General features: G+C 42.6%; 1 protein-coding gene across 15 annotated transcripts in view; it reads right to left on the bottom strand.

Moving 5' to 3' along the window:
- arhgap44a (Rho GTPase activating protein 44a) overlaps positions 1–22,546 on the bottom strand; it is a 56,654-nt gene that overhangs the window by 7,114 nt on the left and 26,994 nt on the right. For 9 of the 15 annotated variants that reach the window (XM_083566637.1, XM_083566636.1, XM_083566638.1 and 6 more), the window contains exons 2-19: positions 19,892–19,931; positions 19,554–19,673; positions 18,835–18,911; positions 18,608–18,719; positions 10,763–10,839; positions 10,559–10,676; positions 10,260–10,328; positions 10,071–10,152; positions 9,680–9,807; positions 8,030–8,141; positions 7,684–7,765; positions 7,010–7,090; positions 5,613–5,726; positions 5,358–5,449; positions 4,784–4,967; positions 2,407–2,424; positions 2,089–2,277; positions 572–1,075 (exon numbers count right to left, since the gene is read on the bottom strand). In XM_083566637.1, the coding sequence (XP_083422763.1) occupies positions 572–1,075; positions 2,089–2,277; positions 2,407–2,424; positions 4,784–4,967; positions 5,358–5,449; positions 5,613–5,726; positions 7,010–7,090; positions 7,684–7,765; positions 8,030–8,141; positions 9,680–9,807; positions 10,071–10,152; positions 10,260–10,328; positions 10,559–10,676; positions 10,763–10,839; positions 18,608–18,719; positions 18,835–18,911; positions 19,554–19,673; positions 19,892–19,931 (2,199 nt within the window). The remainder of the gene's footprint in view (positions 1–571; positions 1,076–2,088; positions 2,278–2,406; positions 2,425–4,783; positions 4,968–5,357; positions 5,450–5,612; positions 5,727–7,009; positions 7,091–7,683; positions 7,766–8,029; positions 8,142–9,679; positions 9,808–10,070; positions 10,153–10,259; positions 10,329–10,558; positions 10,677–10,762; positions 10,840–18,607; positions 18,720–18,834; positions 18,912–19,553; positions 19,674–19,891; positions 19,932–22,546) is intronic. The other 6 variants (XM_083566634.1, XM_083566635.1, XM_083566631.1 and 3 more) reach the window with 3 other exon arrangements.

The following is a 22,546-nucleotide window of genomic DNA, read 5'->3' as shown; positions in this document are numbered from 1 at the left end:
AAAATGAAGTAAAATGTTAATACAGTACAGTACCGTATACATAAAATAGTATTTTGGGGGTTAAGTCCATATCTCGCGGGCGGTTTTGGATCGTAACCACAGCGAAAAATGAGGGATTACTGACTTTCAGCTTTATACTGCTGAATTTTATTTAATGTTTTTTACAGGATTTAATATCTTTCTAATATCACAGCCAGAAAGGCAGCCATAATAGGCAAATGCAGTGCGCAATGCAATGTCTGACAGAACATATGCCATAAACAAATTCATATGACAATATATGACCATATGCAGGGTTATCCATGTTTATCTTTTATTTCTAATCTACAGCAGGATCCACTTTCTCTAAAAGCCAGTAACATCCTCAGTTGCTAGGCAACCCCCACAAGAGGCTCCCCTGGACAACGAGAATGTTACAGAATCTGAGGTATGGCGTTGAAAAGAGCAAAAAGAAAACAAAAAGAGAGAGGGAAATTTTTGGTTTTAAAATAGGAGAGCCACTGTAAGGGTAGCCATCTTCTTGTGTATGTAGCCGAGGTCAGGTGGGTGGGAACATACAGGCGGTATTTACCTAGACAGCCTGGGGGGTCCTCGTTCGCGGGCACATGGACAGGCAGCCCATGGAGGGGGGCCAGATGTGGGAAGGCTAGGGGGATTTCCAAGGGCCACCTCGTTGCGGGTCAAAATGAGGGGTGTTTTAACGTATAGAGGGGAGGTGTTCACGTCTGGAAGCTCACATGCTGGGCCATGTTTGGGAAAGTGCAGGCAGTTTGGCTTGGGATTGGAGTTAATGTCAAGAGAAGAAGAGGAAGAAGAGGAAGATGAGGAAGAAGTGGGTGCCTGGGGTTGAGGAGGGCCATAGCCGGACCAGCGTAATTGGGAAGGGGGGGAATCAGGGGGCTGTGACTCAGGCCCTGGGGCCACTGGCCGTGCACAGGGAGGGGGTTTGGGATAGAAGTGGTGAGGGGCATGGGAGGTGGTGGAGGAGGAAGGGTAAGGAGGGGGCGGCCGCTCCTCCCCGTGGGGCGCATGGGCATGAGAGGGGTCCGGACGGTGGGGTGACACCTCGTTGGAGCTGCAGATATTAAAAAAAAGAAGCAGACAGAGAGAGAGAGCTCTAGTAACTGCACACGCACACGGATGACAGCACTAGCCAAAAGTGGATTTTTTCAGCTCCAGCATTGACCACTACTCTCTACTGAGAATAGTTCACCAACTTATTCACATATCAAGCTTGCAAAAAATCAAAATAAATTAGGCTCAGATGAGGAGTCAGTTAGTGTAAATACGGGACAATGGCAAAGAAGCGTAGCACACAGGAAGCCTGCTAAGAAGCCAAAAAAATGAATTAAAAAGGGTGTGGGGGCTCAGCGTGAGCAATCAGATTCCACTGCACAAAAAGTCCTGAATATGAAAGAAAAAAGTATCGTTCTCTAATGAGCTGAGAATGACCTTGTGTCTGCGCACTGCACCAAGTCCAGGACTATTTTTCGATTTAATCAGCCAAGCTCAGCTCTGACAATCGCAGTGTGTTGAGTTGAGAAAAAATTCAATAGAATGCTATTATCTAATCTATTATCTTATCTAATAAGAACTAAAACAGAGCAGTCGAATAGCCTGGTGCATTAACTAAACCCAGGGCAGTTGAACACAGACACAAAACCCTTTCATAGGCTGAAAGAGTCATAAAGTGGAAGGAGCAAGCCAGCCAGAACTACAGCCGCCACAGAGCAACATGTTAGCCAGAAAATGACAGTGAAAACCAATGTGTACGGTGCAGATGACAGAGTTAGTGGTTCAAAAATATGTCACAGGCTCAATCATGGTTTATGAAATGAAATGACTGTTAAGCTGAAGCATGGATCTTTTTATGAATTTGGAAACTGTACAGACATATTTACATGAGATGTCTCACATAAACTAGCATCCCTACCAATTATGCATGTGTTTGCCATATAAAAATAATAATAATACAATTCTGCATGTATAAACACTGAGGGACTGGATGTGTAGACTTGGTGAAAAAGAGAAAATTTGATTTTTGAGAGATGATGGTGGGATTTAGATAATGAAAAGGCATTGACTTACCTAGCCCTGTCTACCGGAGGAGGGGTGGGAATGGGGGATGTGTTCAGCTCTCCAGGCTGCTCAGTTATTAGTGTGTCAGCAGGAGATCCAGGCGGCTGGGCGCTAGGAGGGGTGGACGAGGCTTTTCTAACAAGTGTGGATGCACCTTTCCCCTTCACCCAGGATGTGTCCATCACTCTAACTCCCATACTGCCCCAGAGAGAAAGAAAGCACAATCAGCCACCCACATCAAACAAAAGACAAAAGCAAAGATTAAACATGATTCAAGCCTACAAACATATGGTAATGTTTATTACTGAAAAGGAAGGCACACTGTACCTTTGTATTTTCCTAATGCTGCATTTTTAAGAACAGAGAAATGAAGGTTAGATGTCAGTAGATTTGAACATTTACTGGCTACTTAAAATGGATAGTGGACTCATAATCTGTATTGGACTAGGTGTTGGTTCCCTCTTTTATTGAAAAAAGAGTCCCGATTCATTGAGCATTAACAGCATTAACCTCTTCAGCAATTTAAGTTACAGTAGTCCAACCTTCGTTCCCCACGTGCATTAATGATTCTTGGGCCCTGTCACCGGTTCACCACTGTTTCTCCCTTGGACCACTTTGATAGATACTGACTACTGCAGACCAGGAAACCCCACCAGAGCTGCAGTTTTAGAGGTGTCTAACCCAGTCGTCTAGCCATCACAATTTGGAACTTGTCAAACTCGCTCACATCTTTACGCTTGCCAATTTTTTCTGCTTCTAACACATTAACTTTGAAGACAAAATGTTTACTTGCTGCCTAATATATATTTCACCCACTAACAGGTGCCATGATGAGAAAATAATTAGTGTTATTACCTCACCAGTCATAATGTTATGCCTGGTTGGTATATAAATAGATACAGTGGAACCCGGTTATGTCGCTGGCCTAGGGGACACCAAAAAGGAGGCGGAAGCCGAACTAAATGCAAACAAAGTTTATTGAGAATACTCAGGAGAGAATCCACCAATACTTGTAGCGAAGCAGTAATATCCAGTGGTGCGACATTAATGAATCGACATAACCGATTAAAAATGCTAAGACAAAGCGAGAATTTGGCGGTTCCACTTCAAAAACGTCGACTTAATAGGGTTGGCGAGTTAACCGAGGTCAAGTGGGTTCGACTGTATATAATATATTTATAAATATATAAATACACATTTACCCACATATACAGAATAAAAATCTGGCCCCATTGCCATTCTCACTTGGGTACATTATGCTATGTGATAAACTGTAGAGTATTAAAAACAATATACAGTACTATAGAGGTTGAAAAATTGTGTAAATGTGGTCACATTAGTAAAACTTGTACATGGTTACGGTTTCCTAATGTGACCACATTTACACAATTTGTGATTCAGACCAACTCCAAACAGAAAGCATTTGTTCACCAAAAGACAGGGATTGCTGATGCATCTGAAAAGTATTTTACTATATTTGGATACAAACTGTACTGTACTGTAGTTAATAGCACAGAACTAATCACCTTATTTTAAAGCTAATAAACTACATTAGTCACAAATTGTTTTTTTCTATCTCTGAATTTTGACTTGCATTGTCACATTTTCAGAATTTTCTGTTCAGTAGCTAAGCTAATACTATACCTATAATACCTAGAATTCTGTTATCTTACGTTACATTCTATTAATTACATTAACTAATCTATTTTGGTTGGCTAATTTTGCACACACATTTATGTCTAAAAAAAATGTTTGGTGGAGTTCATATTTGGAAATTAAAGTCCAAAAGTCATATCAGTATTAAAAATTATGCATATTCACTCATTGGTTAAGCACCTGTTTAAGTGCACCATTCTGAGTATACTGAGCCATCCAAAAGGTTCTAAATGGAACGATAATCGAAGTGGTACGCAATTAGGGGAGAGGAGGGTAAAGTGAGAGGGGAATGATAGAAAAAGGCACAATTTGATAAAGGTAACCATCTGGAGGTGAGACCAAGCCAGCCACATGAGCAGCTGGCACTTTCCCCTGCTGTGTAGCTAATAAGTCTCATTAAGTCTAATTACCCCCTAATTCATATTCTTTGGACAGATAGATATACAAACAGGGCAATTATTTGACCTTAAAATAACAACAATGCTTGAAAGTGTGCAGGTATTTATATAATAAACTCTGATGAAGGCTAGGATTATTTCAGTGTTTCAACCAGTGCCTCTTTATGCAGTAGTTTTCCACCTGTCGCCGCATTGCAGAAGGAGTCTCCCAACCTTCAGCAGCAGTGAATGAGAACTCAGCTCTCACGTTCCATCACACATCAAGTAGGTTGCTATAGAGACTGCACCGGCCCAGCAGTCTTTGTTTAAACAAATGGAAGTTGTGGGAGTTTGGCATCTCAAAGCCTAAAATCTCACCACGGCTTAATTCCAAATCGAAACAAACAACACAATAAAGTCTCTCAGTGAACTCAGAGTTTAACCAAATATTTATGACATCAGAAATTTTTACCTTCTTACTTTCTAAAAAGTGTGCTACAAAGTTCAGCCTGTAATGAGATATTGGCAAGATTTTACTTGAGAACACTGCTGCCTTGATGGAGATTTGAGAGGTGCAGACAGACATTGGATAGAAAAAGTGTGTGTGGGAGTCACGCAGTGGGAGGGAAAGAGAGGAACAGCTTGCGAAGGGGAAAAATATGAAACCCTACCCATCTTTTTTGTAGAACTCCAGCATCATGTTGTCAGTGGCAACACTGAGGGGGCGTCGGCCTTGATCGTGTGACTGCTTACGATCTGATTGGTCCATGTCTGGCGAGGGCATGGAGCTGTAGTTAGAGTTGTGGTTGGTGTGGATGGGGCTACCGTAGCTGCCTGTCAGATTGAACTCAATATCTAAGAATAGCAAAAGAAAACCAGTTCAGATCTCTCTCAAGGGGTAGACTGGTATGTTTGAATATGTGTAAGGGTGAGAAAGAGAGAAAGATAGATAGATAGATAGATAGATAGATAGATAGATAGATAGATAGATAGATAGATAGATAGATAGATAGATAGATAGATAGATAGATAGATAGATAGAGAGATAGAGAGAAAATGACAGAGATAGCGAGAGAAACAAAGAGAGAGAGATAGAGAGAAAGTGAGAGAGAGAGAGATAGAGAGAAAGTGAGAGAGAGAGCTAGAAAGAGAGAGAGAGAGAGAGAGAGAGAGAGAGAGAGAGAGAGAGAGAGAGAGAGAGAGAGAGAGAGAGAGAGAGAGAAACAGACTGTGTGTCTTTCTCACCCCCTGGAAAGAACCAGTCAGCATGCTGGATGATCGGTTCAATGATCCCAACGATTTGCAGAGACACTGTGGTCATCATTTCTGTCATGTTCCTTAACACAAAAGTGACCAATTAAAAATTTTAAAAAGACTAAAGACTAATCAATACTATTTTAAAAATATATATAATTCAGTAAAACCCCAGCTCCAGCAGTACACATATTGAATAAAACTTTAAAAAAATTGGACTCATTACAAATCAGGGCTGAGACTCACGCTTCAGAATGTGTCCAAAGCAAATTGGGTCCCAACACTATTGCAATGTTACCAGGAGTCATTTTGTTGGCATCCTGGAACTCTGTAAGCTTGTACAGGAATTTAATTAAGTATCTGTGGAAGATGCAGAGTAAGAAGTGAAGAAGTAAAACATATTTTCAGTAGCATTTATATAATACTTCAAGCATGCATTTTTTTTATTCCTTTATACATATATATATATATATATATATATATATATATATATATATATATATATATATATATATATATATATATATATATATATATATATATATATAATAGCCTTTATGATAACAGAAACACAATAAACACAATTAAACACAATAGCCCTTTTATTCTTGGTGGCATTCATGGTGGGTACTCTGCTTAAACAGTGTTTTATGGGAGCCCAGAAAATTTACTTAAGCATGTACATAAGTCTAATACATGTTTGTATACATAGAACTTGCATTGCACCTGCATTAATTAGTCATTAATATATTAAATTGGTTTGAATTAATAAAATTGAATTCATCAACTCTAAATACAGCTCACTAAATACAGGGGTAGGCTAAAATACGAATACAGTGGAACCCGGTTATCTCGCCCTCGGTTACCTCGACAACCCTATTAAGTCGACGTTTTTAAAGTGTCGACTTCAAAGTGTCGACGTTTTTTGAAGTGTCGCCAAATCCGCGATGCGCTTTGGGAAGAAAAGCGCAGCCGGTGAGAGAGTGCCGGTGGGAAGACACGTACCGGGATACACATGAGCGATAACAACGACCGCCGTGAACCAACATATACCAACAATAACGGACGGTGAGAGTGTGGAAGTTTAAATAGGAGCTGGTGATGATGCTAAACGAGCACCATATGTGCGCGATTGAAGCCGGGAGCTTCAGAGAAAGCGGCCGAGAAAACACCTGACACGCTGAAGGGGGCCGAAGGGGGCGTGGCAGGTGGATTACTGACAGATAAACATGTACTGTATGTATTTTTATAGCATGCCTTCCCTCTTTCATTGAAAAAAGTGTCCCGATTCATTGAGCATTAACAGCTCATGTACATAAATGTACATAAATAAATTTCAAGCACTTTAATATATTGCCGCCATTTTGATTTTCGTTTATCTCGATCATCGGTTACCTCGATGCTTTTTGGCGACCCCCTAGGACATCGACATAACCGGGTTCCACTGTATATATACAGTACACTGGACTGGTTTGATACACATACCTAAAATATGTGAATAACAATATATATATATTGCATTATTAATACACTGAGCACAGCTATTCTGACGATTAAATCCTGGTCTTTGTTGAGGCATTCACTGTCAACCTATCATTCTTAACGACCCACAAGACAGCAGGTAAGCAGACAGAGATACTGACCTAAAGTTGTTTAAATTGGCTATTGGAAGTTTCTCACATGCAGCCAGGAGGGTTTGGAGTCTCTTGTCCATATCTTGAATGCTGGTGTGAAAAATTGGAAAATGAGTGTTTAAGTACTTTGTACTTGAGTACTTATTTCAGAGCTGTGATGGTTAGTAAAATTAATGCAAAAGTGTGCATTTATGCAAAATGTAATGAAAAAAAAAAAAGCAAATGGCTTTATTAGGCTTCACATGTTAACATTTACTTAGTTCTACATTTTGAAATTTGATATAAATATTTCTTATAAATGTTCTTATAAATACTTCCAACATTTTTCTGTCCTCTGAACATTATTGCAGAACATGTTTTGTACGTTAAAATTCTAAACTTAGAAGTTAAACATTAATAAATGGTAAAATAGAGGTACATACAAACCAGTGGGTGCACAAGCCTTTGCATTTAACTATAGGTATATCATGAACAAATGATGTTACCATTTAATTCACTTTAAATTTAAACTATTATCAAGCATCAATTGCTAACATTCTTAATTAATAATGAAGAACATTTTTTCCATTTTTTTGGTGAGTTTCTTCATTATGATAAGACAAAAAATTGGTTCTCTATAGTGCCATTAAGCTACAGTAGTAAGCTAGTTTAAATGCTGGTACTATAGGATCTACAGTACTTACTTTGAAGCCTGAATCCACTCATCATAGAGTTGAGAGGTCATAATAGGTTCGGGAAGTTCGCGGAGATATGACTTTAGAGCTCCTGTAAGTAAATAAGAAATAATAGGAAGTAAAAACAGTTAGGTAGACAGTTAATTTTCAAACTTGAAGAGTGAGAGAGAGAGAGAGAGAGAGAGAGAGAGAGAGAGAGAGAGAGAGTGTGTGTGTGTGAGAGAGAGAGAGAGAGAGAGAGAGAGAGAGAGAGAGAGAGAGAGAGAGAGATGTCTCTTATAAATAAGATCTGCAAACATTGCTGGTCTGCTTCTATCAAAATGAGCAGAGGTGTGGTTAAGGAGCTGTGGCTTACCCGCTATAGCATGTGGATCTGCAGAATACTCCTGCACATCCAGAACACCGCAATCCAGAGATGCCTTTAGCTTCTTCAGCTTGGATGCTGAAGGGGCCACACGAAACAAACCCTGAGAACAAAGTGAGTCTCAATTAAGAAACTATTTTTTTACCGCAATGCAAAGACTCACACATAAGCAACTAAGCAAACAACATGTACTAAAATAGAACAGAAGTGTCAGAGAAAAACTGGTAAGAAATCTCATGTTTTCGATGCGAAATCCAGCATGTTTATTTATCAGTTTTATTTTTCTTGTTAAAAAACTATATTATGGTTTATACTAATGAGTCAAATTACTTTGATGTGATTCACTAGAATGCAGAAAACTGGAACATTTGAACTACACAGAAGAAGATCCCTTAAATAAAGACTTTTTCATTATTGGAAATGATCCCATAAAGGAAATTCTATAATAGTAGTAATAATAATAATAATAATAATAATAATAATAATAATAATAAGTATAATTCTAATAACAATAATAAAGAAAGACCTTTATCTAGATGTTAAGCCATGCAGAGCAGATTGTTGTTGTATTTTAATATACAGGTAAATTAGTTCAATTAGGTTGAATCGTGTAATTTTGCTAAAGTCTTAATAAACTTAAATATATTAAACAGTTTTTTTTTTTATATAATCTATTAAATACAAACAAATATTAAAGAAACTGGTTATCTGTGAGGAAGGTCTGAACTTGCTAAAGTGTCCTGGCAGTTTCTTAAAAATCTTTATATACACTGTATCGTCAAATGTTTGCAGACCATCACACATTAATAGATTTCAGATGTAGTTCCCTTTTGCTGTTATAATAACCACCACTGGGAAGTGGGAAGGCTTCCAATTGATATTGGAGTGTGGCTGTGAAGCTTATGAGCTTATTGGCCTATTCACACAATTGCATTAGTTAGGTCAAGCACTGTTGTCTGTTGAGGAGGCCTGGGGAACTGTCACATTACAGTTCACACCAAAGCTGTTCAGTGGGTTTAAGGTCAGGGTTCTGCACAGGCCACTCCAATACTTTCTCTATTTTAACCTTGACAACCTTTGTCTTTATAGACCTTGCTTTGTACTGTGTATTTACTATATATATATTGATACCCTGTCTGAAGTGGTGTCAATAAACAATGTATGTTTTTAATGACCAGTAGCTAAGAAACACATTTTACAATACCTGTAGCTCTGCCACAACAGGATCCTGTGCTGCTGAATGTAAATGTAGCTACATGATTTTTATTGTGTATCTTAGGTACTCTTCTCAATCAAGTATTGAGCCAAATTCTGTCGGGTTTTCTTTTACAACATTAATGCAAAAATCCTGTACAATTAATGTTAGTCTCCAGATTGTGTTTTAGATTTAGATTGTGGCACCTATAAATCCATGGTTAAATCTCAAGCAATGAAGAATATGAGAGCAACTATACTCTGCTGTTATTCCCCAGTGACCTGATTCTGGCTTGCCAGTGGCTTATGGCATTAGCCAGCTTGTATTTTTAAGCATTTTCTTTATCATCATATTGATGACTACTTTTAAAATAATTAAGTTAGCTGAGCATGGAACATGCATCAGTAATCAAGAGCGTATATCCTGTCTGACCAACAGGTTCTCACCTCCTCTTGCATTCCGCATTCCAGCAGCATGGTGACACATGCTTCAATGGGAAAGGCTATCTCTCTGCCACTGAGGGTCAGATGCTCCTCTAAAGGCTTGCCATAAGATGGCTTTTCTATCCAAGCCTCTGAAATACACCACAAATTACACTGTAAATGTCAGCACACCTTCAAAAAGGTCTATTTTCAAAGTAAAACTTGATATAAACATACGCACACACACACATACATACACACACACACACACACACACACACACACACACACACACACACACACACACACACACACACACACAAAGTTCACTGATTCTTCTTGTGACTGCACAATAAATGAGTCAACAAGCTGATCTTGCATAAGCTGGTTTAAAAAGCCAGATGGAGGGACTCACCCTGGTGAGCTTTGATCTGTGGCAGCACACTCTGCAGAATCTCCAGAGACTTCTTGTGATACTCTGCTTGAATCTCTATAAGCTACAGAAGATTTGAGAACCCAAACAAGTTATTAACACCTGCAATACTGGTTTTTGCTTCTAGTGTCATGTTCCAAGCAGTCATTATATGAAAAAAATAGCATGTACCGTCTGAAAGGTGTTTGCATAGTCTATTTCTTTGGCCACAAAGTTGTACATATCTGCTGACAACTGATCCTTAACAAGCAAAAACAAAACAAAAAAATAATGATTAATTCTATTAATGATTAAGTCAGGTAAAATCTTCTATTTGTGGTATAAAAAAAGACAAGTTAAAGAACAGGTGCTCCAATATATTTTTTATTTTGTTACATCAACATGAATAATTTTTAACAAATAGAATAATAATAGAATACCATTTAAAAACATCACTTATATAACAATAAATAAAAAATGGAATGAAATACCCTGCAGATCTCCATGCGATTGGCTGTCTCTTCCATCTCCTCTCGGAGCGCATCGGCTTTGGCCCCTCCTGGGGTAAGATTGCTGGGGTGACTGGAGGACTTGCATGACTGCTGCCATCTATTGATAGGGAAAGTAAAAGACACAGCGAGATCATGAACTAAAAAAATAGACATGCATAAAGATCACAAAGCAATAAACTGCACCTTGTTCGTGCCGAATCCATGTCCAAAACAAGCTTGGCTAGATGCTTCCTCTGTTTCTGAATGTTGGGAATATCCACCTATTTGACACAAAAACAATGTTGAAAATGAAATATATTTAAATAGAATGAATTTGTCCACAGAGCACTTCACAGCTCCAGGTCTGTGTTTCAACCGTAAGGTCAGGTCCTTGGCTGTGTGAAGGTTTACTTGTTTCTCAACATGTCTCTTTGGCTTTCCTCCTTGAATTGAGGGACCGATGTCTTATTCAGTGTTGTGTTCCCACCTTGCACCCAGAGTTCCTAGGATACTCAGGCCCTGACTAGGATAAAGTGGTTACTATTGATAAATGAATGAATGAGGCCAAAAATAAATGTGTATTATATATATATACACAAATATATTCACATACAGCAGTGTGTATACATTGTATTGCATGTTTGTCAAACTTTAAAATTCAGATCATCAAACTAGTTTAAATATTAGTAAAAGATAGCACAAGTGAACACAACATGTAGTTTTTAAATGAAGGTTTTTATTATTGAGGGAAAACAAATTCCAAAACTACATGGCCCTGTGTGAAAAAGTGTTTGCCCCCTTGTTAAAACTGTGGTTTATCACACCTGAGTTCAATTTCTCTAGCCACACCCAGGCCTGATTACTGCTACATCTGTTCGCAATCAAGAAAGCTCTTAAATAGGACCTGCTTGACAAACTGAAGTAGACCAAAAGATCCTCAAAAGCTAGACATCATGCCAGGCTCCAAAGAAATTTAGAAACAAATAAAATAGAAAGTCATTGAGATCTATCAGTCTGGAAAAGGTTTTAAAGCCATTTATAAATCTTTGGGACTCCAGAGAACCACAGTGAGAGCCATTATTTACAAATAGCAAAAACATGGAACAGTGGAGAAACTTCCCAGGAGTGGCCGACCGACCAAAATTACCCCAAGAGCACAGCGACGATTTGAAGAGGTCACAGAAGACCCCACAACAACATCCAAAGAACTGCAGGCCTTACTTGCCTCAGTTACGGTCAGTGTTCATGACTCCACCATAAGAAAGAGACTGGGCAAAAATGGTCTGCATGGCAGAGTTCCAAGATGAAAACCACTGCTGAGCAAAAAGAACATAAAGGCTTGTCTCAGTTTTGCCAAAAAAAACAATATCTTGATGATCCCCAAGACTTTTGGAAATGCTATATGGACTGACGAGACAAAAGTTTTTTGGAAGGTGTGTCCCATTATGTCTGGCGTAAAAGTAACAGCATTTTAAGGAAAAGTACATCATACCAACAGTAAAATATGGTGGTGGTAGTGTGATGGTCTGGAGCTGTTTTACTGCTTCAAGACCTGGAAGACTTGCTGTGATGAATGAAACCATGAATTCCGCTGTTCACCAAAAAAATCCTGAAGGAGAATATCTGGCCATCTGTTCGTGACCTCAAGCTGAAGCAAACTTGGGTTCTGCAGCAGGCCAATGATCCAAAACACACCAGCAAGTCCACCTCTGAATGGCTGAACAAAAACAAAATGAAGACTTTGGAGTGGCCTAGTCAAAGTCCTGACTCGAATCCTAGTGAGTTGCTGTGGCATGACCTTAAAAAGGCGGTTCATGCTCGAAAACCCTCCAATGTGGCTGAATTACAACAATTCTGCATAGATGAGTGACCAAAATTCCTCCATAGCACTGTAATTTACGCTTGATTTCAGTTGTTGCTGCTAAGGGCGGCCCAACCAGTTATTAGGCTTAGGGGGCAAACACTTTTTCACACAAGGCCATGTAGTTTTGGATTTTGTTTTCCCTCAATAATAAAAACCTTCATTTAAAAACTGCATGTTGTGTTCACTTGTGTTATCTTTTACTAACATTTAAATTAGTTTGATGATCTAAAACATTAAAGTGTGACAAACATGCAAAAAAATAAGAAATTAGGAAGGGGGCAAGGGGGCAAACACTTTTTCACACCATTGTTGTCAGGCTGCAGACGCGGAAGCCGATATAATCCGATCATTGTCCTTTTATTTCAACAACCGTACAACACAAAAACACTCATAAGCCGTTGAAAACAACAAACAAAGACATCCGCTCGATACGCGTTGTCCGCTATGAGTTCGAATGTCCTAAGCATAATCCATAAAGCCTTCGGCAATGAGTAATCCAAGTCGGAAGTGGAATTCGCACATACAGCCGGCGGTCGAGCAGCCACGCGATTGTCCAGCTTGACAATATAACGACCGACAGCCTGTGACTCAAGAACGTGAGTTTATGTAGTCTGATCTTTCATGAGCCACAGCTGTCGGTAATCTTGGGAAGCAGCGTGACTGCTATCGAGGGGGGCGTGGCAGGGTGAATCCCTGACAGCTACAGAGGGGGGAGTGGCAGGGTGAATCCCTGACAGTACCCCCCCCTCCAGGGGCGACACCTGACGCCCCAAAACCCACCTATGCCAGGCGGGCCAGGGCACTCCGAGGAAGGCCTCCTTAGACGCCTGGGAGCAACGGAGGCCTGGTGAGCATCCTCTGCGGAGAGCCGGCATGGAACAACACCTTGCAGGAGGATCCGGAACGGAGCCACGCCCTCGGTGCTGACGGGAGGCTGAGTAAAGCCCCTGGCGGGGATTGAAGCCGGAGCGATCTCCATGGCGGGGAACCGGAACTGGACGCCAACCATGACAATGACCGGGGAGTGGAGGACGTCCCGGGCGGAGACCAGGAACGTCGTACCACCCTCTGAGGGACCTGGAGGACCGACGTCGCCGTCAGAGGGACCTGGAGGACCGACGTCGCCGTCAGAGGGACCTGGAGGACCGACGTCGCCGTCAGAGGGACCTGGAGGACCGACGTCGCCGTCAGAGGGACCTGGAGGACCGACGTCGCCGTCAGAGGGACCTGGAGGACCGACGTCGCCGTCAGAGGGACCTGGAGGACCGACGTCGCCGTCAGAGGGACCTGGGGGACCGACGTCGCCGTCAGAGGGACCTGGGGGACCGACGTCGCCGTCAGAGGGACCTGGAGGACCGACGTCGTCCTGAAGAGGACCTGGGGGCGAGACGTCGCCCTGCGTGGAGCCTGGATGCGATCCTTCGCCCTGCGTGAAGCCTGGATGCGATCGGTCGCCCTGAAGAGGACCCGGGGGCGAGACGTCGCCTTCTGTGGAGCCCGGGGGCGAGACGTCGCCTTCTGTGGAGCCCGGGGGGCGAGACGTCGCCTTCTGTGGAGCCCGGGGGCGAGACGTCGCCTTCTGTGGAGCCCGGGGGCGAGCCGTCGCCTTCTGTGGAGCCCGGGGGCGAGCCGTCGCCTTCTGTGGAGCCCGGGGGCGAGCCGTCGCCTTCTGCGGGCGCTGGAGACGAGCCGTCGCCTTCTGCGGGCGCTGGAGACGAGCCGTCGCCTTCTGCGGGCGCTGGAGACGAGCCGTCGCCTTCTGCGGGCGCTGGAGATGAGCCGTCGCCTTCTGCGGGCGCTGGAGACGAGCCGTCGCCTTCTGCGGGCGCTGGAGACGAGCCGGAGCCGTCGGTGGAACCCGGGGGCAGCGGTTCAACTTCCCTTTCGCAGTCCTGGAGCCGGGGTGAGTGCACAGGAAAACCCCTGGGCATAGGGGCGCTCCTTGGGACCCTTAGGAGCAGATCGGAGCCTACTGAGCAGCCTGGAAATGAGGTGAAGCCTGCCTGGAGATCCACGAGCGGAGAAGGGCTCGCCTGGAGGTCCACGACATCAGTGGAGCTCTCTTTGGGACACTGAAGCGGAGACGAGCTCGTGGGGTCGCTCGGAGGCGGAGACGAGCTCTCGGGAGGAGCCTGGAGCGGAGTCGTGCCCTCTTGAGGGACCTGGAGCTGGGCGGAGCGCTCTGGAGGGACCTGGAGCTGGGCGGAGCGCTCTGGAGGGACCTGGAGCTGGGCGGAGCTCTCTGGAGGGACCTGGAGCTGGGCGGAGCTCTCTGGAGGGACCTGGAGCTGGGCGGAGCTCTCTGGAGGGACCTGGAGCTGGGCGGAGCTCTCGTGACGACTCTGTGGCGGGAAAGCATGCTCCTGGAGGCTCTCGTGACGACTCTGTGGCGGCGCGGCGCTCTCGTGACGACTCTGTGGCGGGAAAGCATGCTCCTGGAGACTCTGTGGCGGCGCGGCGCTCTCGTGACGACTCTGTGGCGGGAAAGCATGCTCCTGGAGACTCTGTGGCGGCGCGGCGCTCTCGTGACGACTCTGTGGCGGGAAAGCATGCTCCTGGAGACTCTGTGGCGGCGGGAAAGCATGCTCCTGGAGACTCTGTGGCGGCGCGGCGCTCTCGTGAAGACTCTGTGGCGGCGCGGCGCTCTCGTGAAGACTCTGTGGCGGCGCGGCGCTCTCGTGAAGACTCTGTGGCGGCGCGGCGCTCTCGTGAAGACTCTGTGGCGGCGCGGCGCTCTCGTGAAGACTCTGTGGCGGCGCGGCGCTCTCGTGAAGACTCTGTGGCGGCGCGGCGCTCTCGTGAAGACTCTGTGGCGGGATGGTGTGCTCGCCGACGCTCGGAGATGGTGTGGTACGTCCACGAGAACCCCGGAACACAGCAGCACGCTGGTAGAGACCCTGAGATGAAGCAGCCCTCTCATCAAAACATTGGGGCTGAGCTGCAGGCTCATGGGAGATCCGGCACGGAGCCGCGTGCTCTTGAGAACCTTGGAATGGAGCACCTTCCTCCTCAAGGGGACTGTAGTGGAGATCCACCACCTCCATCCCCAACTTCCCCAGAAGCAGCCCGCTGAATTCGGCGAGTGAGCCGAATTTGCCCCCTTTGGCGCTCCATAGTGAGCTGGCTTTGGCAAGAACTTCTCCAGACAGGAGGGAAATACAGAGGGCAATCTTGGCTCGTTCGGAAGGAAACCGGGAAATGTTAACAGCCACATACTCGCCGATGCCTTGCAGAAATCCGCCCAATTCGTCTTTTTTCCCCGAGTAACGAGCCGGTAATCCCCTCGCGCTCTCTGAGGGGCGTGGCGCAGCCGCGCTCTCATGATCCGGCTTCTGTGGATCTGAACCGCGAGAAGCGGCACTGAGCTTCCGGAGGAAATCCGAAGCCGGGTTCAGCTGCCGATCCATTGCGGTCGGAATCGCGGAATGGAGAATCCGCGTTCGGTATAGGTCGGTCGTTCTGTCAGGCTGCAGACGCGGAAGCCGATATAATCCGATCATTGTCCTTTTATTTCAACAACCGTACAACACAAAAACACTCATAAGCCGTTGAAAACAACAAACAAAGACATCCGCTCGATACGCGTTGTCCGCTATGAGTTCGAATGTCCTAAGCATAATCCATAAAGCCTTCGGCAATGAGTAATCCAAGTCGGAAGTGGAATTCGCACATACAGCCGGCGGTCGAGCAGCCACGCGATTGTCCAGCTTGACAATATAACGACCGACAGCCTGTGACTCAAGAACATGAGTTTATGTAGTCTGATCTTTCATGAGCCACAGCTGTCGGTAATCTTGGGAAGCAGCGTGACTGCTATCGAGGGGGGCGTGGCAGGGTGAATCCCTGACAGCTACAGAGGGGGGAGTGGCAGGGTGAATCCCTGACAATTGTGTGTATGTATATATATATATATATATATATATATATATATATATATATATATATATATATATATGTATATATATATATGTATATATATACAGTACAGACCAAAAGTTTGGACACACCTTCTAAGTGCGAGAACTTGCAAAATAGCAGGGTGTTCAAATACTTATTTTCCTCACTGTATATATATACAGTGAGGAAAATAAGTATTTGAACACCCTGCTATTTTGCAAGTTCTCCCACTTAGAAATCATGGAGGGGTCTGAAATTGTCATCGTAGGTGCATGTCCACTGTGAGAGACATAATCTAAAAAAAAAAAAAATCCAGAAATCACAATGTATGATTTTTTAACTATTTATTTGTATGATACAGCTGCAAATAAGTATTTGAACACCTGAGAAAGTCAATGTTAATATTTGGTACAGTAGCCTTTGTTTGCAATTACAGAGGTCAAAAGATTTCATGTAGTTTTTCACCAGGTTTGCACACACTGCAGGAGGGATTCTGGCCCACTCCTCCACACAGATCTTCTCTAGATCAGTCAGGTTTCTGACCTGTCGCTGAGAAACACGGAGTTTGAGCTCCCTCCAAAGATTCTCTATTGGGCTTAGGTCTGGAGACTGGCTAGGCCACGCCAGAACCTTGATATGCTTCTTACAGAGCCACTCCTTGGTTATCCTGGCTGTGTGCTTCGGGTCATTGTCATGTTGGAAGACCCAGCCTCGACCCATCTTCAATGCTCTAACTGAGGGAAGGAGGTTGTTACCCAAAATCTCGCAATACATGGCCCCGGTCATACTCTCCCTAATACAGTGCAGTCGCCCTGTCCCATGTGCAGAAAAACACCCCCAAAGCATGATTCTACCACCCCCATGCTTCACAGTAGGGATGGTGTTCTTGGGATGGTACTCATCATTCTTCTTCCTACAAACATGTTTAGTGGAATTATGACCCAAAAGTTCTATTTTGGTTTTATCTGCCCACATGACTTTCTCCCATGACTCCTCTGGATCATCCAAATTGTCATTGGCAAACTTAAGACGTGCCTGGACATGTGCTGGTTTAAGCAGGGGAAACTTCCGTGCCATGCATGATTTCAAACCCTGACGTCATGATTTCAAACCCTGAGTGTATTACCAAAATTAACCTTGGAAACGGTGGTCCCAGCTCTTTTCAGGTCATTGACCAGCTCCTTGCGTGTAGTTCTGGGCTGATTTCTCACCTTCCTTAGGATCATTGAGACCCCACGAGGTGAGATCTTGCATGGAGCCCCAGTCTGAGGGAGATTGACAGTCATGTTTAGCTTCTTCCATTTTCTAATGATTGCTCCAACAGTGGACCTTTTTTCACCAAGCTGCTTGGCAATTTCCCCGTAGCCCTTTCCAGCCTTGTGGAGGTGTACAATTTTGTCTCTAGTGTCTTTGGACAGCTCTTTGGTCTTGGCCATGTTAGTAGTTGGATTCTTACAGATTGTATGGGGTGGACAGGTGTCTTTATGCAGCTAACGACCTCAAACTGGTGCATCTAATTTAGAAAAATTAATGTAGTGGAGGTGGACATTTTAAAGGCAGACTAACAGGTCTTTGAGGGTCAGAATTCTAGCTGATAGACAGGTGTTCAAATACTTATTTGCAGCTGTATCATACAAATAAATAGTTTAAAAATCATATATTGTGATTTCTGAATATTTTTTTTTTTAGATTATGTCTCTCACAGTGGACATGCACCTACGATGACAATTTCAGACCCCTCCATGATTTCTAAGTGGGAGAACTTGCAAAATAGCAGGGTGTTCAAATACTTATTTTCCTCACTGTATATATATATATATATATATATATATATATATATATATATATATATATATATATATATATATATATATATATATAAATAAATATATATACAAGACAAATAAATATGATAAATAATAAATTATAAGAACAAGGTCCATAGGTTCATAGTTGGGCCGGGTGTTTAGCACAAGCTTGGATTAAAGGAATACATAGCGATAAACTTAAAATGGTTTTCACCCAAATCTCTGCCTGCTGCATCTGTGGTGTGTGGGCAGTTGTGTTTATGGATTTTAAATAGATATACTTTTAATAGACTTGATGTAATTATAAAATAAAACACAAACATTTATTCAGTTATATGTTTCTCCAACTGATACTTTACTATCAGTGTTACACAAACACACTACACTACCACTACTTTGTAACTCTCTACTGTGCTTAAAAAACACATAAGTGTCTCTTTAACTTGGTTTCATATAATGCTGAGAAATGGACAAACCTACCTCGGCTAAAACATAGAGAGGTTCGACGACATCTCTCTCCATTTGGAGCTCAAAGACAATGAGCTCCTGGGCCAGCTTCTCTTCTGTTTCTCCACATAGCTTCAGCATCTTACTGTGAGAAAAACCCAAGAATAGCACCATTGCAAAAAGTGTGAATATTGGAACTGTGAAAAAATGAAAAAAAAAAAAAAAAAAAAAAAACCACACAACACTTCACAAGTTCTTACCCCAGCAGGGAATCATCCCCTAATACCGCAGCTCCCTCTACCATACACTGAGCCAGTGTGGTCAGGGGCAACTTTTTCTGATTAGCAACAAAGAAAAAAGAAGAATCTTAGGACATATACAGTATATTTAGAGATTCTGTAGAAATCTCCACATACCACCACACTGATGAAGTTTTGTATCTGTTATCAAAGCAGCCTGGACAGTAGTTCTGGACATAATTCTAAACATGATTCATATTACTGTTTTAATAAATTTCTTTAATAACAGTCGACTTTTATAGCAGATACTCCACATAATCTAATTCAAAAGACTAACACAAAAGTAAATATAAATGTGTGTTTTTTTCAACAAAGCAAAATACAAAATTTTGTAATAAATACTGATGATTCTTTAGGGTGATAGTTATTAATGGAAGAAAACTCCAATGCTAGCAGTAATGTAATGGTTTTCTGACATGAGAGAGTCTTTTGGACAAGGAAATTAGCTTTCTGAGTTCATAGCAATATGACAAGCATTTTAACAAGGTTTATTAATATCTAATGACTGTTTATAGTTGATAAGATGATAAGAGACACTTTACGAATTATAAGTCTTGGGGTGGTCTGCTTCATATTGGGGTGCATCACACCATCACTTCTTTGAATATTTGAATATTTATTTAAAAAAAGAAAAAGCGTGCTATTTTGTGTTTTCTTCATGGCATATCAAAGCAACAAACCGAAGGTGATTTGACTGATCTCTTCTCCACATCAGCCCCTTGCTGTCCCTGCAGGCAGGCTGTGAGCTTCTTATGTGTGCTGTGGGAGACCTGCTTTACCAAATCCAGGCGCTTCTCCACCTGATTTACACACAAACAGTGCTGAGGAGGTGCACAGACCCAGCCACCCACCCACACAAACTGCCGAATGAGTCACCCAACACAACATGCTTGCACAAATACACTCTGCATACATATTTTTTTGAGAAAAAAATTGTTAGAAAACAACTTATAGCATTATGACAAGAAAATGCACACAAGTCACCTATAAGGTAGAATAAAATATTACAGTGCCTTACCTGTAGTAGATCGTCACTTAATACTTCAGTTTTTTCTGCCCTGTAATGTGGACAGAGTTGTGTGATTAGGGTGGTACGGAATAAATAATGAATAAGCAAAGCTGAACGAGCCATTCTAAACATCATGTTATGCTTATACAGTAATTCATTTTAAACAACACAGTTAAAAAATTAATACAGATCATGTGATAAATTGTTGCATTTCACATCTGAAAACCTTTGACATTTCCCTGCATTGGACATTGTTCATGAATTGGAAAACATTCAGCAATAACGTTAAAATGAAGTTGACATGTCTCCGCCCACGTCTGGTAAAGCATATATCACTTCTCACAATGGGATATGACCCATCTGGGTGGAAAAAGATCCTTATTAAGCCCAGAAGGTCCTACCACACCTACTATCATGACTTCACTGTTTTAGAATGAAGTCATGCAGCTATGGGAACCTCAAAAGGGTGTTTAGTAAGCAAGAGGAGCTGGCTGTCGGGTTTGAGAGCTGACCTGTGAGCACAGAAATGCAAAAAAAAAAAAGATAAGCTAATGCAAATGTGAGCCCAATGACTGTTTAATCTGCATTACGATCAGTTATCACTCCCAGCGTGTGTAATACGGATGGTGTAAAATTGCGTGTGTCAAGAGGACATGGTAAAAGGGCCGTGTGCGGGTCAGATCTCGCTTTCTCCCACTGCTCTGGATTTGCTTGCACTGAACCTCAATCTACTAGCATAACCCATATGCCTCGCACATATACAGAGAAGTTGTTGCCATGGCATCTGAATGAAAATAGACAGTAACACATTTGGGCTAGGACAGCAAATGTGTGTTTAGGCTAGACAGAATTGGTCTCTTTTGAGAAGATATTCAGCAAATGTGGACCAAGAGAAAGTCATCTGCATGACTAAGATGAATGTAGTGTTGTTTTTTTTGCCTGGAATGATCAATTTCAGGCAATTCATAGAAATTATTTTAACTTGTATCAATTCGATATAATAAACAGTTTCACATTTTTAATACTCACTTTAGGTTAACGAAATAAAAGCTGTACATTATATGAGATTAAGCATTGTATTCACTGGTGTGGCTTATAATGGACATGTCTGAAGCACAGGACGTTTCACATTCTGCTCTTAGCCTGTTGTGCTGTCTGAGTCACCTCATTCTCTGTGGCCTTAGGTGTGTTTTTTAAATGTTGTGTCTTCCTTTAACGATTATTAACTTCAAATTGCCTTATTTCTTTAGCCCACACTGTATCGTATCACAAGCATGTGCACAAGTATGCATGTGCCTGTGGTGTGTGTTGCATCATGTTTTGTCTACTTTTAGAGAAGCTGAAGCATGACAGGAGGGCATATTAGTATGTGTTTTATACACATATTTGGCAGATTCAGGACACTGGAATATTTCGGTCTACCACACACAGCACCGTCAGTGTTGTAACTGGAAATCTGGAATGTTTCCTCATATTTACCTTAAGTTTTGGCAGTGCTTTTATCAAACTTATATGTTACTACTAGTAGTATATTTTAAATAGTAGAATAACTAGTAAACTCCCACAGCCTGCCCTAATTTGAGATATTAGGAAGAAACTTAGAAAGTGTGGGCTTGGTTAGGTTTTACAACCAACAAGGTTGCAAACAATGCAAACAACAACAAGTACAAAAACATGAACATGATGAACAGGACATGTGGCTTTGCATGGTTAAACAACGTACAACTGTTATCACTTAGAGTGTATTCACTTTTGTTGCAAGCTATTTTTAAAATAATGGCTGTATGTTGAGTTATTCTCTGAGTAAAGGGTCTGAATACTCATGTACATGTGATATTGAATTTTTTTATTTATACAAATTTTTTTAATAGACATTTCTAAAATTCTGTTTTTAGTTTTTCATTATTGGGTACTGAGTGTAAAAAAAATCTATTTGAACAATTGTAGTCTCAGGCTGCAACATAATGAAATTTAATAGAATTTTATATAAAATTGTATTTTAAATAGTTTTTTGTTTGTCTGCATTCGAGCACAGGTGAGGACTCGTTCGAGTTGCAAACGGTGGCGTTGGAGATGGAGGCATTGGAGAAACAGATTCGCGAGCTGCATGTAAAGCATGACCGGCTGCGAGAGCATCAACTCCGCGTGCTTCTATGCCCAGGCCCAGCGCACCTACAACTCCGGCACCGGTGCAACATGGACCCTGGATGCGGCCGCGGCGGAAGAGACAAGCCAAGCCCCGATCGAGGACGTCTCCACCTCCACCACCGGCCTTCGAGATCTCGACCGAGAACCGCTTCGTCCCCCTCCGCGAGACGGAACGCGACACTGTTATTCTCGGAGATTCCATCGTCCGGCATGTCCGCGCTACCCGAGATAAAGGTAAGGTGCACACTCGCTGTTTTTCTGGTGCTCGTGTTCTGGATGTCGCTGCGCAGGTACCCGCGATCCTGAACGAGAACTTCGGAGCGGTTGTTCTCCATGCCGGATCAAACGACACCAGGCTGCGGCAAACGGAGATCTTAAAGAGGGACTTCAGGATCCTGGTGGAGACGGTACGCAGCACATCACCCACAACGAGGATCATTGTGTCAGGACCTCTTCCCACTTACCAGCGAGGGGCTGAGAAGTTTAGTAGACTTTTAGCTCTAAATGAATGGTTAC

This window comes from Silurus aristotelis (genome assembly GCF_946808225.1).
Source record: "Silurus aristotelis genome assembly, chromosome: 17".
Classification (NCBI taxonomy): Eukaryota; Metazoa; Chordata; class Actinopteri; order Siluriformes; family Siluridae; genus Silurus; species Silurus aristotelis.
The sequence above is the reverse complement of the archived record's forward strand: the minus strand, read 5'-3'. Positions and strand labels throughout refer to the sequence as shown.